Raw genomic sequence first — 15,490 nt, 5'->3', positions numbered from 1 at the left:
TTCTTTGATAATATACTGTTCATGGATTTACCAAAAAAAAAAACTGTTTGTCCTGTATGGCCTGTAGGACCTGGTGCACCAGCCTCAACCAGTCTATACATACGTATGTACTGGTTGTACTTGATGAAGTACCATCTGTACTGGCTGAACCAAGAGCTGTACTTGCTAAAGTAGCATTTGTACCGGTTGTACCAAGTGCAGACTCTACTAAAGTACAATCTATACCTGCTGTACCTGCAAGAGCACTGGAGTTTCGATATCATCTCTATGAGACATGTGTCCAAGAACATGACAAGGACCAGTTTAAGTATCCCAGGTTCAGCCAGGAAGATTAAGGCTATGAGCTTATAGTATTCTTATGGTATTTGAGGATGCACTGTATCCTGTCTATATATATATCCCAGGTTCACCCAAGAAGATTAAGGCTATGAGCTTGTGGTATTCTTTTTCAGATATTCATGGTATTTGAGGATGCACTGCATTGTTTTTATATGTGTGTGTGTGTGTGTATATATATATATATATATAGTGGAACATAGCTGTGGCCATTTAAATAAATGTTTAATCCTATTAATAGTTACAATTTACAACTAGCCCATTGACACTGGAGCCTTAGGAAACAAGGGGGAGTTTTGCCATGCATATGTTTTGCCCGCCCTTATTGGTTTTTTTAAAAATAAAAAATAAGGTGGAATAGCTCTTCCACTTTCCACCAACATAGACTAGGTCCACTAATAGTTTTGTCATGCACAGGCTAGGGATGTAATGGACAACCTTTAGCTGCTTTCCCCCTTTTAAAGGACTGAAGACTGAACAAAAAAAAACAACATTAAGAATGAAAGGAGCTTCATGTATCAATCCAACAAAATCTAAAGCCAACCCTCAAATAATTTGCTAAGCCTAAAAAAAAAAGGAAAATTACCCTTAACAACAGATCATTCTGCCCTTCCGAAGAGTTTCTATGCAAAGGTGGAAAGAACTTGGATGGAATTTTCACACAATTATCGCCATGTCTTGTACTGGCTGAGTTTTCATATCTTGGAGAATCCCTGTTAAAACAAAAACCACAGCATGCTCTGCAATCAAACAAGGATAGAGCATTGCACAGCCAACAGCTTCTACTCTAAATAATGCAACTATGCCTTCTCTCTCATGTTTCTATGTTCCTAGTATTCCATGATGAGTTTCCATGGACAGTTTTGTATCACCCCAATGAGATAGCTATGTTTACTCAGATCGAACACGTATGGTAGCTGGCTGACAACAGAGGACCGCCTAGCTCCCCGAACCCTGACCTGCGCCCATCCGCCTCTGTGCCTGCTTCGCCCCCATCCACACTCCGCCTCCCATCCTTCCTCCATCGCCATTCGCCCCTGCCTCTGCCCGCCCTCCAGTTTGCGCTGTTTCGCTTCCCCTCCTTCCTCCGCCCCTTCCCTCTGCGTAGCCCGGTTGTGCTGCCCTTCCCCCGCCCTTCTTCGCCTTTGCGTCCAGCCATCTCCCCCTTGCTTCCCTTTCCTTTTTGCTTTTCCCTTTTCCACCCTCCCTTCCTTTCCTCCGCCTCCTTGCCTACCTCTTCCCCTTGGTTCGGATTGAAACTCATCTGGGTTCAAGTCGGCCTTTTTCTTCGATTAGCATCATGGCTAATCATTCTCCCTCGGCTAGGCAAACCATTGTTTTTTCCGAAGCCGACCTTGCGGTCCTCTACGCCGAAATAGAGAAAGACTCCAAAACGACCCTCATTGCCAGAATCTTAAGATCTCAACCGTCCTGTCTCCAAGCTCGGGATTGGGTCCTGGCGGCTCTGCCCTCCGACCTCGCTCTACACTTTCGAGAGGTTTCTTCCAAGTGGATTTTGATTCTAAGGATGAAGCCTCAGAGGTTTTGAAGGGCAGCCCTTTGCCATTGGGCCCCAGGAAGATATTCTTTTCTTCCCTACTCCAACTATTTTGACCCTGTTGAGGAAGACCGGAACCGTTTCCCGATTACTCTCAAATTCCCAGGTCTTCCTCGCACATATTGGCCTATGTTAGAGGCCATCGGGTCTGCCTTTGGGCTGGTTCTGCCTATGTTAGAGGCCATCGGGTCTACCTTTCGGCTGGTTCTTCAAGTGCCCCCACTCACGCCTTGCGGACATCTTCTGCCCAGGTGGTCACTGCCTCGGCGGATGTTGTCCCCAGGGTCATGGTTCTTGCCCGTGACATTGAGCTCTTTGAGGACTATGTTTTGCTTCCGGGCCCTTGTGGCCCTTTGAAGCAACGTATGGTGATTGCAGGTAAACCCGATCAGTGCCGGGTTTGTCACCAACAGGGTCACTTTGCTCGAGATTGTCCTCGGGCTCAAGGTCGCAGGAGGCCTCGTAAGCGTGCTTCTCAGGTGCCACCTCCCTTGGTTCCTTCGCGTCCTTCAGTCCGCCAGGTGTGGCGAGCTGTCTCTCACGCCGGCCCCGATTGACGGAAGGGCCTCCTCGGATCATGTAGAGATAGATGATGTTTGTGGTCAGAAAGATGTGTCAACTGATGCATCTTTGCCGAGAGATGATATCTCAGATCAAGGATGTGCTATGAGCCCCGTTGTTTTGTGTCTCAGGGAGCCTGGGGCTCGCTCGGCCTCTCCCCGTGTCCGTATCCCTGACTCTCTTTATCTTGATGCTGACATTTCCCTTGAGATCAGAGAGATATGGAGATCTTGTGACGGTCCTGATCCTCGTCATAATATTGCGCTAGCTCTTGAGAGGACCAGCCATCATTATCATAGCACTGCCTTGTCTAAGAAGAAGGAGGCTCTGGATAAGGAGAGAGCTATTAGGCGTAGGATTGCTACTCTTCAGAGGGAACATGAAAAGCATCCACATGCGACTTGGATTACAGACCTCTTGACCACAGTTAGAGCAGAGCTGCAATTAGCCATGGACAGGAGGGCTGAGTTCGCCTTTCATGCGAACGCGGCCTTTTGGACTCAGATGGGTGGCAGATGCAACAAAGACTTTTTTTCAGCACATAGGCCTTCCCATAGCAGGGATTCTATGAGGTACTTGCAGGACTCACAGGGTGAGGTTCAGATTGAACCTGATAAGGTGAGGGGTATTGCTTCAGAATTTTATCGGTCTTTCTTGAATGCAGAGGTGCCCTCTCCTCAGAGAGATATGGCACGGCAGAAACTTTGGGAGTGCATGCCCAGGCTCATTACAGATGCTATGTGTTCTTCCCTGGATGCCCCTTTCTCGAAGGATGAATTCCATCACGCACTGCATGCTCTTTCCAGTGGTTCATGCCCACGGGATGATGGTCTTTCTCCCGCCTTCCTTATTCTCTTTTGGGATCATATTGGAGATGCTATCACTATTGCACTTCAGGAAATGTGGTTGTCGGGTATGATGCCTCCATACCTCACGGAGGGGCTGATTCACCTTATCCCCAAGAGTGGGGACAAGACTGACATCAAGCCATGGAAGCCCATCACCCTCCTTGGATCTGCATATAAAATCTTACCTAAAGCCTTGAGGATAAGGTTGCAGCCCATTCTCCAAAGGACTATCCATGATACCCAGAATGGTTTCCTCCAAGGAAGGAGTATATTTGATAACAGTTTTTCTTTTTGGAAAGCTGTCGAGTGGGCATAGTCTAGTTAGCAGCCTCTTGCCATTCTTTTGCTTGATTTTGAAAAAGCTTATGACAGAGTGGATTGGGATTTTTTGGAGGGCACTATGGCACACATGGCGTTTTCCCAAAACTGGATCAGAGGGGTGTCTTCCCTATAGAGGGAGGCTCATAGCACTGTTTTAGCCTGTGTGGGGGGCACGGTGAGCATTTTCAGATTTCCCGTTCAGTGAGGCAGGGCTGTCCCCTCGCCCCTTTACTGTACCTCATTGTAGCTGAGGCTATGAGCAGGTTTCTTCGGGCTGCCCCTGAAGTTGTGGGTCTCAGGCTGCCTTTATGCACGGAGGAAGAGTTTTTGGACTCTGAGTTAGCAGATGATACGGCGTTGTTCCTTGAGGCTTCAGATGCTTGTTTATGTTCTTTCCCGACAGCCTTGGAGACCTTTTGTTTGGCAGCAGGAGCTACTATCAATTGGCATAAGTCAGTTGGTTTTTGGATCAGTGATTCTCATCTTGCAGATTGGAGTACAGATGTTGGTTTTACTTGGATTGAGAGAGGATGCTCTGCCAGATACCTTGGTTGTCAGGTGGGCGTTAACATCTTCCCTACACAACAGTTTGCTCCAGTGCTCTTAAGCATTAAAAGCAAACTTCATCATTGGAGTAGGAGGAAGCTCGACTTGGCCTCTAGAGCTTTGGTGGTTAACCAAGTTTTGCTAGCCACGACTTGGTTTATCGCTTCATGCTGGATTTTTCATAAGGACTGCATTGGCCAGCTTCGTCCCCTTATTCGGAACTTTCTTTGGTCAGGGCTTGATGGAAATGCACACACCACGGCTAGAGTTGCTTGGGAAACAATTATCAGGCCTAAGCAGGAAGGGGGATTGAATATCATTGGCCCGGAGGTGCAATGTAAGGCTTTGCTTTGTAAGCTGGTTGTTAGGGGCTTTCTTCCAGGCACAGAGCCGTGGAAGGACTTTCTCATGCAGCAGATCACGAAGTGTGTCCCTGTTCGCGAAGGTGACTAGACTCTCAGCTCACGCTTTATTTTTTCGGATGATGCAGTTCACCGCTCCCCTTCATCCCCCCTGGTTAGGTCCCTCCTACGGGCTTGGGACTGCCTGAGGAGTTTTTTGGTACACATCCCCCGTGTTGAGCGGAGGAAGTTAACCAGCAGCCCATTCTGTGGAATGATTTGATCTTAGATGTGCATGGTAGGCTTCTTGGTGCAGCTATGCATATTCTTTGGGCTGGCTGGGAGACCCTATGCCCCACAGTGCTGTGTTGGAAGAGGTTTCAGAGCCTCATCGAGGTACAAAGATTGGATTTCACGCAGCATTTCAGAGGCTCTAGCCGGAGGATTGCACAAATTGATGCAGCCATTCCCAACCACTAGATTACTGGAGCTTTCTTGGAAGCCCGTCATCATTCCTGGTTTGGGGTTTTTTCAGGGACAGGTGTTCCTCTTCAGGTTATGGGTCTCCCCTTGCCTAGGGGGGATGATGTACGGGTCTTTTTTTCTGTACAGAATGGATGGCACTTGGAGAGATGTGACCTGCAGGACCTTATTGACGGCCCCCAGATTCGTCCAGTCAGAGTTGTTGGCAGGTTAGGGAAGCACGTCTTTGTTGACCCCCCCCCCCCCCCCCGGGATGATCACAGAGAGTGCTAGCCTTTGCTTGTATGGTGGCTGCCCTATCAGACATTTGCATTGGGACCCCGGCGAGTGGGAGTGAAAGGATGCTTGTAACCCTTTGAAAAGCATGCCTTTTTTTAGTTATACGGTGCAGAATGCTAGACATCTTATCTTGGGACACATTCAGAGTGTCCCTACTCTTAGACCCCATTGGGAATCTTACGGCATTTCGACTGACATTCAGAGGGTTTTTTGGCGGAGACTGTGGCATTCTTATAGGAAGCCACAGATTTCCTCCTTTATCTGGGTTTCTCTTCATGGTGGTCTGGCCACCATTATGGCTACCTGGGCCAGAATCTAAGGATCTTCGAGGGCTGTGGAGAGGAAGCGCGGCCAGTTTATGAGAGAGTGGGACATTGGTATCTTTTTCACATCCTCTCATTCGGGACCCTATTGGCAGCACAGGGCTCCTGATTGGTTGAGATCTCCACCTTACTTGGTCTGTGAAATCTCCATTTTGTAAAATTTTTCATACTTAATAGAAGTCTTCTTTCTGGAAAAAAAAAATTCCTGGCATACTAAACTTGGGCATTAACAAGACCTGCTGTAGTAGCAAAGACATGCGCATAGTGGGACACACTCATCGGCCAATTGTTGTTTGGAACATGTCCAAGTTTGCGCCAAGGTCTTGACGCATTTAATGGTGTCTTTTTCGCGTTCAAAATGTAAGCTTTTGAAGAAATCCTTTGAAGAGCATCCCTTATCCTTGAATGGCCGTTGCCTTGCTTTGACTTGCCATTTTTCAAGCTTACGTTTGTCATTTTCAGAAATGTTTGCATTGCATAAATCCTCTTCTTCAGACACCGAAAGATTACTGATGTAAGCAAGCTTGACAAGTTTCTTTTGCATTAAGGACTCTCTGTTTTTGCTGATGCATGTACCATTGACCATAGTCTCTAACGATGAGTTGGATCCTTTGAACAAAACGATACCAAGCCACATCCGTACTTTCTAGCATTTGCAACTTGAGCGGTGTAATGACCTCTTTGACCAAATTATGGAAAATGTCATGCGAGAGGTAACGGTCATTGATGAGAAGCGGACGACGGCGGTATAAAGGACGATCATCTAATTGCAGTCTGAAGAATAGCCCCATCCACAGAGGTTCATGATCAGATCACACTTGTAAGTGATCCACCCAAATTTTGCATCTAAAATCATCATATTGATCCGCATGTAATAAATACCATCTATCCAAGATGCCTCGATATTGAGAAAAATCCCTGTGGTGGAGAGTGAAGTCAGAAACCCCAGGACACATTTGAGTCCACAAATCAATAGCATGTATTTATCATTGCATTCCAACGGAACCTCTCAGAAGCTAGCATATGTGAATGCCAAGACGAGTTACCCCCATGTTGAGGATATTGCTAAAATCCCCACACAAGAAAGCATTATGCAGCCAAGGATAGTCACAAATCTCTGCCCATAACGTTGCTCTCTTGGCTGAAACAGTTGGCGCATAAAGAGCTGCAAAACTCATACATCTCAGCATTTATCAAACATTGAACCACCAACCACCGACCATCCGGGTCATTATGCACTAAAACCGGTTGTAACTCATGTCTAACCAACAAGGCAACTCCTGAAAATACACCCAAGCCTGCATAAAAGATGCAATAACTAGCAAAGTGACCTACTTGCCCTACGAATTCATTCTGATTATGTGCTTGCAAGCACACTATCTCCGGTTTCATCATATTTACATAGCATCAAAAACGCCTCCATTTGTTTACATCACAGAGACCATTGATATTGTACGTAAAGCATTTAAGAGGGACTACCATCAAAAATATATACAAGAAAGTAGATGACACAACCTGCTCAGGCATTTTCCATTGGAATGTGTTCCCCATTATCATAATGCAACATATTTTCTTGCATTTTAGCTTCATGTGCTTGCATTTGCAATTCCATCTCTTGCACTTCCATAAGAGTTTGTGCTCTATGCAGCTCCACCATTTGTTCCCACTTCTTGCCTACAATATTATTTTGCAAGTTTGACGCAGCCACATGCGAGGAAGAAGCATCAAGGGCCCCATTTCGTATTGGCAACGGTTGCCTGCACTGCAACATTGGTTTTTTAAGTGTTTGCCAATTTTTCTTTTCCCTTTTCTTTCCCTTTTTGCCCAGCTTGTGAATACGATACATGTGCATTTGCAAAAGATGAGGCTGTTTTTCAGTTTGCCCGGCTGTGACTAAACTTTCACATTGACATTTGATGTCGGTTGTGAGACCGCAACAGGCGGTGGAGGATGCAACACTGTGAGACATTGAGTGGCCATATGACCAAATTTACCACACGTGTAACATGCACCAGCAAATACACCCCATTTCAATTCATAATAAGCTTCACCCATATGAACCTCATCTACTTCCACTGCAAAAGACGAGAGCGTGGGTTGAGTCGCATCCCAAAGTATACGAAACCTATTCCTATTACCCGAAGGACGAGGTGGGCATATGACTGTACCAAGAGAAGCAGCAAGCCCAAGTAAATCCTCTCGCATGTAATTAGGAAAGTTGACTACTTCCACCCATAGTAGGCATCTATGTTTGATGAGTCCTTGATAATCTTTCGTGTGCGTCCATGGTAAGAAATGCACCATTTGATTTCCAAAATACAATGGGGAGATAAAGGCATGTGACAGCACAGGTTCTTTGGATCTCAAGCGATGGAGAAAACTACAGGACAATTTGCGGCTACAAAAGAATGAAGATGGGTGCTCTAACCTATGCTTGGTCTCTTCACCACATTTAAAAATATCCCATATAAATGAGTGGGCCACAATTGTTAGAGAATGTCACATGGCAGAAGATGGGAGTATCCCACCGTGATATTCATGACACTTTGTGCATGCTCAAGAGCGCATGGTGCATGGATATAAGAAGGCAAGGCATCCCAATAGAGTTTACAAAAGATCTTCTACATAGCTGTAGTTGTTCGCATAGTGAAGATTCCAAAAGAGCGCTTAGAACAAATGGTATTAACAGATTGAACACAAATCTAGCAAAGCAGGAATACGTGAACATCACAGTTTCTAATTTGGGTCAAGCACTAGATGACATTGTCATTAAGCACAAAGTACGGCTAGTGTTTGTTCGCTCCAGAAATAGTTCATGTGGAAAGAAAAAGGTAATTGACTATGCATGTCATAGAGGCAGGGAACCTCGAAGGCAAGGAAGCAAGAGAAGGCTAAGAAAATCAAAAAGGTGTGGATGTCCTTTTCGTGTTGCAGTACATATTGACCATGTCTCTGATATTGCTTCCATCACTTTGTATCCCTATCATCAAGGACATGTGCCAGGCTCACGAGAAGACTTGTATCATCTACCTGTGCATCAAAATGTTCTCCAATGTTGTACAGAGGACTTGTTTGATGTGGGAATTCCGTGTCATGTGGCAAAAATGTCCTTGTCAAAGGAGAAGTTGCATTATGATAATGCCTCTAATGTGGATAAGGTAATCTACAGGTTTTTTATGATACCACGAGAAGTGTCGATGATGTTCTTCCAAATAAGACGGCAAGGTACAAAGCATACTAGCACATACCTCTCACTGAATTGGCAATAATGTGATGAACAAACGATGGCATTTATTGTCTTTTGTAGGGAGGCTATCTGGAGATGATTGGGTTGCAATGTGGAAAGAGGTACAGCTATTGCAAAAACAAGGCAAGGTATGAAATTTAGTTGGCCATGTGTGTAAGGTGCTAGGCCCAGTGCAGCTTGAAAGTAACAAGATTTTCTTGGCATTGCAGGTGTGTTATTGTCAACCCTACAATCCTTCTGCGGAGGTTGCTCAAAAAAGACCGTTCATTGTAATAATTCAAGATGACTGGATGCTGCACATGGCAATGCGTTTTTCTTTGAACAACTCATGGGCAATTGACAGTACATTTAAAACAAACATTTTTGGGCTACCATTGTATGCTGCAGTATTGTCCAATCAAAATGGAATTGGCATACCTATTTGGTTTATGTTATGCACAAATGATCCAGGGTCTGAACAAGAAGCAATTGCTCTCCAAGTTACTCTCAAGACAGTGCTATCTAGAATGAGAGATATTCGTCCAGCTACCTTGGTAATTGACAAGTCACACATGGAGCTTGAGGCTTTCAACAAAGTGGTGCAAGAAGATCCTTATTGTTGGATAGACAATGGCTTAGGTGGCCAACAACAAGTGGCATGCCATGTCCTTCTCTGCTGGTTCCATGCAAAGAAAGCGTGGGTAGAGAACTTACTCCCAAAGGTATTCATTGACTTCCAATGTAATGCTTCTCATTGGTTACCATATGCTTCATTAATGTTTGGTAATGTATTCTGCACGTTCCCAAGGAGTCCCAAGACCATCTCTACTCCTCAATGTGTACCCTTTTAAATAGCTCTACGGAAGCTGCATTTGAGCTTAACTACGAAATTCTCTTGCAAAATTATGAGTCAAACACAAATGTGTAGAGATATGTTACAAATGGTTGGTGAGGGAGTGATTGCCCTTGGCGAACTAGATGGCCAAGATTTGGTCGCCTCTTCAATTATGGAAATGTAGACACTACAAACCTTGTGGAGAGACTATGGCAATATATAAAGTACACATTATTGAATGCACAGATTAATCGATCTGTTTTGGACTTGGTACATGCAATCATTGGTGACTCGCAAAGTGGCACTCGCATGGGTGGGACCTTATTAGAGTTTTTCAAGCAAAAACAAGAGATAGGTACTATGTTGGTTGCTTTTGCATAGTAATATGTTCACTTCTTAACTTAACTCCTTTGCTCTTCTAACAGTTGACTCCGGACGATTCAATATCTATGGACATACTCAACAGCAAACAACACGTTTACGGGAAGGAGAAAAATTGCTGCAAAGATTTGAAGAACGGCCTTCTTCCGTGGTTGCAGTAAATGAGCTAAATTTGCTATTCAAGATGTTAAGTGCTTCATCTAATAAATGGTATCATGTCAGTCTGCAGACCAATTTTTGTGATTGTCCGGATGTTGCAAGCAACTGCAAGCATCTATATGGCCTAAGGCTAATCATTGAGAAGCATTTTTGTCACCTGATTCCAATCCTCCCAGTCATAGACAGCGCAAGAAGTATGCTTATGGAGGATACTACTAATGTTAGCGAGGGGCACATTCAAAACATGCCTGAGATTAGTGTTGCATCCTCCAGTCTTTCAGAAAAGAAGAGTCGTGTACTTGCGAGCATCAATGAAATAAGAAGCATGCTCGATCAAGTTGAAGTGCGTGTGCAAGAGAGTGACTCATCTCAGCTTGAAACTCTTTTGGACCATCTCAAGAGTTGCACATCTATCCTCATGGATGATCCAGCACCTAGACAGATCAAAATGCCCACTCGAGGAGGCATCCATCACATACAGGAGCATGTCACAAGCACGAGGCTTGGCCATGGGGTGAAACCCATACAAAGGGCATCTACAATAAGTGAGGAGGAGCAAATAGGAACTTGTCAACCCTCCAGGCCAAAAAGACTCACCACAGTGTTGAGAAGAAAGCATCAACATGGTCGGCAACGAGTGAGATTCCCAGAAAAACCATGGATTTGGTGTCCCCATTGTTGCTCAAAGACTTTTATGATGGACCCTAAAGTGACCATAACTTGTTGCACATGCCATGCAATATTACCCTTGACATCAAGGCAGGCCCCAAGTGGTGGCGATTGTATTCTTGTTGGAAAAGTGGTAAGAATATGTGGGATCTCCTCTAGCGTTACTGCTAAAATTGTGTCATGTGATCCCGGCGGTGATGTAGATCAAAAGAGATGCTTTTCCTTGACTCAAGATAATGGAGACATGCTGCGCAACGTGTTGGCCTCTGAGTGGATGCTTGTTCTCTTGTAATCAAGCTTTACACAACTCCATCCTCAAATGAATTAAGAGTCTTGCTTTCTTTACCGTGTCTTTATGATTGTGGTTCACTTCAAATGAGGTTTTCATTTCTGTTATTATTTTTCTACAGTTGTATGTTGTCGTGTCACATTGCCATGAATTGATGGGGTTCAAGCAGTGTTAATCACTCTTGGTTCACAAATGGTTCACACAAGGTTCACACAGGGTTCACAACTCTGTAAATATTTTCCTAAAGGTTCATGCTCTCGGGTCACATTGCCTTGAATTGATGGGGTTCACACATGGTTCACAAAAGGTTCACAATGGGTTCACAAAAGGTTCACACAGGTTCACACAAGGTTCACACAGGGTTCACAACTCTGTAAATATTTTCCTAAAGGTTCATGCTCTCGGGTCACATTGCCATGAATTGATGGGGTTTACACATGGTTCTCAAATGGTTCCCATTTGGATCACACATGGTTCACATAGGATTCACTACCAGGTAAAATTGTATGCTCTCGGGTCACATTGCCATAAATTGATAAAGTTCACTCTTGGTTCACACATGGTCATGGTTCACACTTGGTTCACTCAGGGTTTACAACCCTGTGAATATTCTCCCGAAGGTACATGTTCTCGGGACTCATTGCCATGATGAGTTCATTGGATTTACACATGGTTCACACAACGTTCACACAGGTTCACACAGGTTTCACTTTAGGATCACACAAGGATTACAAGCATGAGTATCTTATTCACATAAGAACAAAGGGAGTACAGACCATTGTCTGTCTATTACCCACAACCACTCACATTAAAAATTAGCATAAGGGTCTTCTCATTCACAACATAATGGAGTTTTCCATCAAGGAAGATTTAGAATCCATAAAGATAATGTGTTTGCTAAAAAATTATCCACGACCACTCACATTAAAAATTAGCATAAGGGTCTTCTCATTCACAACATAATGGAGTTTTCCATCAAGGAAGATTTACAATCCATAAAGACAATGTGTTTGCTAAAAACTTATCCATGACCACTCACAATTAAAATTAGCATAAGGGACTTCTCATTCACAATATAATGGAGTTTTCTATCAAGGAAGATTTACAATCCATAAAGACAATGTGTTTGCTAAAAAATGGTCCACGACCACTCACAATTAAAATTAGCATAAGGGACTTCTCATTCACATCACAATAGACTTCACATTCACAACATAGAATAGTTATTCATGAAAAACAAGAGAAGATAAGAAACAATGCAAATTATAATTGCCAAAATAGTTGTCATAAGACAACCAAGTTTGTCAATAAGTTTGCCGCGATACAAACTAACTTTGCAATAATGCAAACTATCATTCCCAAAATCGTTGCCACAATACAAAATGAGTATCATGTGAAGCCAAAACTATGCCGTCACAAAGAAGGTGAACTCATTGTATCTCCAAGATCTTTTTCTTCGCCCATGCGGCCAAATCTAGCTTCAACTGCTCCACGGCCTCATGTTTGAACCAGGTCCTAGTCAACTGCACACATAAGAGAAAATAAAATTGAATGAGTACAACTCCTTAATTGTGAAACTTAGAGGTAAGACTCAAGAGAAGCATCTTACATAGCTCTTCGATCGTTTGCCGTATGCCCTCTCAATCATCCGTTTCATGTAGGCCATGACATAGAATCCACAATCTATAGCATTAGGCTGTTGCGGCTTCTGCCAAAGAATCAAAGAATGAGTGGACCAATACAAATTTTCATGGTTAGTGATCATAAGGGTGCCAGGATTATTACATGTGGTTTCTCCAAGGTATCCAAGGACTTCTTTGGCCTCTCTATAAACTCCCTCAATGAGTTGTTAGAGCAATGTGAAGCCATGATTTGCAAAGCCCTAAAAGCATAGTTGGTGTAGATGGTTAAAAAAAAGGTCTTTTTTGTTCTAAGATAACAAAACAAGTAGCCAATATGTACCTGTAAACAGATGACAAATGAGTTGGAGACACTACCCTTGAGAGTGGATCAAGATATAGTAATCCATGAGTCTCCCATGGACAACGCACTAGCCTTTTATGGATATTGTTGTACAACACAAAAAGTTGCCAATGATGTCTGTACAATGAGAAGCAACAAGAACACATTAATCCATTAAGCATCCTAATAGATAGTTTGAACATCAAAGGTACTGTGTTAGTAGACCTACCCATCTACAATTGGAAAGAAGATAAACAAGTACTTTAAGTAACTATCAAGCTTTTTTGCCTCTTCATTTCGACATGCCTTCATAAGGGCATACCAAAGGCCGTCACAAAACCAAGCTTTTTCGAAGACATGGCTTGGCATTGTGTTCTCGAACCACCTATAAATTAAGCAGTTCATTGATGTCACACCCGTGCCTTGTACATATGCATATGGAAAAGATCAAGCCTTTTTTTAAAAATAGACTTACATATGACACAAATTCATTGTCCGTGTTGATGCTTTTTGAGTCACAATTGACTCCAAAAGGCTACCATCAACCTCAACAACTTGATTCGATGCATGAGACACAAACTGAATAGCAAGACCACTCTCAAACCTACATAGTGTAAAAGACGTATGATCATACATGGTAGTAGAAAATGATTCACACATGAAAGATAAAAGACTTCTATTAAATAGCCTTACCTCTTAATGAAATCATCACATTTCAAAGGTTGACTTAAGTTAGCATCTATAGTTGTGCTTCCATTCGCAATGACCACGGTAATGGGAGCACTTGTGCTAGATAGAGGGGAGTCACTAATAATAGTAGGAGACCCAAGCCTTGTGGATATGCCAACCTATGCAAAATTAGAGAAACATTTGATACATATCCATTCTACACTTTATGAAAGCAACGATTACATAAAGGAATTTATTTTTAACACACCTCCGCTTTTTTGGTCATTTGCACACGAGTTGCAAGGGGAGTTTCCATTGGCTCTCCGATTTGCAATGAGCACAAGATTCGGCTTTCCTCGAAGAACGTACGAGCGCTATCCTCTTTCATAGGAGCTAAAAGTGGCCCTTGATCATCAAAGCTCGCAAACTTCTCCTACAAAAGAGATTGAGCAATATAAATTTAATGACAATAAAAGAACCTCTACCACGTTGTAAAAAAGAATGAGAAAAAAGCATTAAGCCTCTGTCAGGAGAGTATTACCGGAGTGACTACTTCGTCACGTACTTCATGTGATCCATCATTTAAAGGATTGGCGGCGGGTGTGGATGTCGTTGCATTATCCTTCGCTATTAAGCGCCTCTAAATTAAGAAAACACTACTCAAAATGATGCAAACACACATGAATATAATGCACTACCAACCAAAGCAATTATTCTATACTCACATGTTTCTCATAGCCTTCAGTAATCCGCTTGTTAATGCGACTCAAGCGAACATCCTTTCCCGCGAGGTATTTTTGCATTGCACTCTCGACCTTCTCTCTAATATAAGTATCCTTGCTTTCAAAGCACGATCTTTCATCATCACCCATTGCGTCCCAATCCTCTTCAGCCCTCTTTTTAAGTCGAGCTTCTTGAGTCCTCGTGTTTTTGTAGCTTCTGGTTTGGATTTTCAAAGCGCGCACGACATTGCTTTGTGTACAAAGCTCTTGGGGCCTCTTGAGTGCGATGACCTAGAGGACGACCACCCTTTCGCATAGGAATATCTACATTGATATGATGCTTTTTGCGCAAATGGTCAATCATATCACCTCGCCTGAGGTATCGTACATTCAACCTGCGACACTCCTCTGTAGCAATGCACAAACGAGCGGTACGACCGTCGTCAAGCAAAACATCTTCAAACAATTGTGTTTCATCGGTGGCCATCGACCTTATGAAAAAAACACCATACATTAGTTGACTTTTCTTAAGCATGTGAAGCTCATCCACAACTCAAGTATGACTCAATGCAAAGGTAATTTATACTTCACAAAGATTGTATGAGCGCAAGTGAGATAAGTGGAGTCGTGCCATAACTAATACAAATCGTGATTACTAGATTGACTGGGAGCCATGCTATATTGATTATATAGATATATATATATACAACCTGAGAGCGTAGCCACGTCCAGCTCGTTCAGGCCAACCGCGTTGAACTTGGCCACGATTCGATCCAGCAGATCTGTGGGCGCTGGAAGTGCGATGTCAGCTTCTGTAGCGTTGGCGGTTGTGCTGTCCCTCCTACCCAAGAGCACGGTCCAAAAGGGGCCCTCGGCCTGCAGATTATACAAGCCCACATAAATAATTAATAATATGAAACGTTCGGCATGCTCGTAATTAGCCTCAATCGTAGGCTCAGAAAACGGTGAATTACAGCGAGCA

The 15,490-nt window shown here is 43.5% G+C and overlaps 2 protein-coding genes across 6 annotated transcripts in view; both read right to left on the bottom strand.

Moving 5' to 3' along the window:
- Positions 1-15,490, bottom strand: part of LOC147615416 (uncharacterized) — a 160,133-nt gene that overhangs the window by 43,126 nt on the left and 101,517 nt on the right. For all 5 annotated transcript variants that reach the window (XM_086779523.1, XM_086779526.1, XM_086779528.1 and 2 more), the window contains one exon: positions 923-1,049. In XM_086779523.1, the coding sequence (XP_086635649.1) occupies positions 923-1,049 (127 nt within the window). The remainder of the gene's footprint in view (positions 1-922; positions 1,050-15,490) is intronic.
- On the bottom strand, positions 12,549-14,641 carry LOC147615418 (uncharacterized). Its single transcript, XM_086779529.1, has 7 exons — positions 14,512-14,641; positions 14,328-14,426; positions 14,055-14,219; positions 13,811-13,965; positions 13,118-13,255; positions 12,765-13,037; positions 12,549-12,678 (listed from the first exon to the last, which is right to left on the bottom strand). The coding sequence occupies exons 1-6, from the start codon at positions 14,587-14,589 to the stop codon at positions 12,917-12,919; spliced, it is 756 nt and encodes a 251-aa protein (XP_086635655.1). The 5' UTR covers positions 14,590-14,641; the 3' UTR covers positions 12,549-12,678; positions 12,765-12,916.

The sequence above is a fragment of the Cibotium barometz genome, chromosome 40 (assembly GCF_041138505.1).
Source record: "Cibotium barometz isolate CiBa-2024 chromosome 40, ASM4113850v1, whole genome shotgun sequence".
NCBI lineage: Eukaryota > Viridiplantae > Streptophyta > Polypodiopsida > Cyatheales > Cibotiaceae > Cibotium > Cibotium barometz.
The sequence above is the reverse complement of the archived record's forward strand: the minus strand, read 5'-3'. Positions and strand labels throughout refer to the sequence as shown.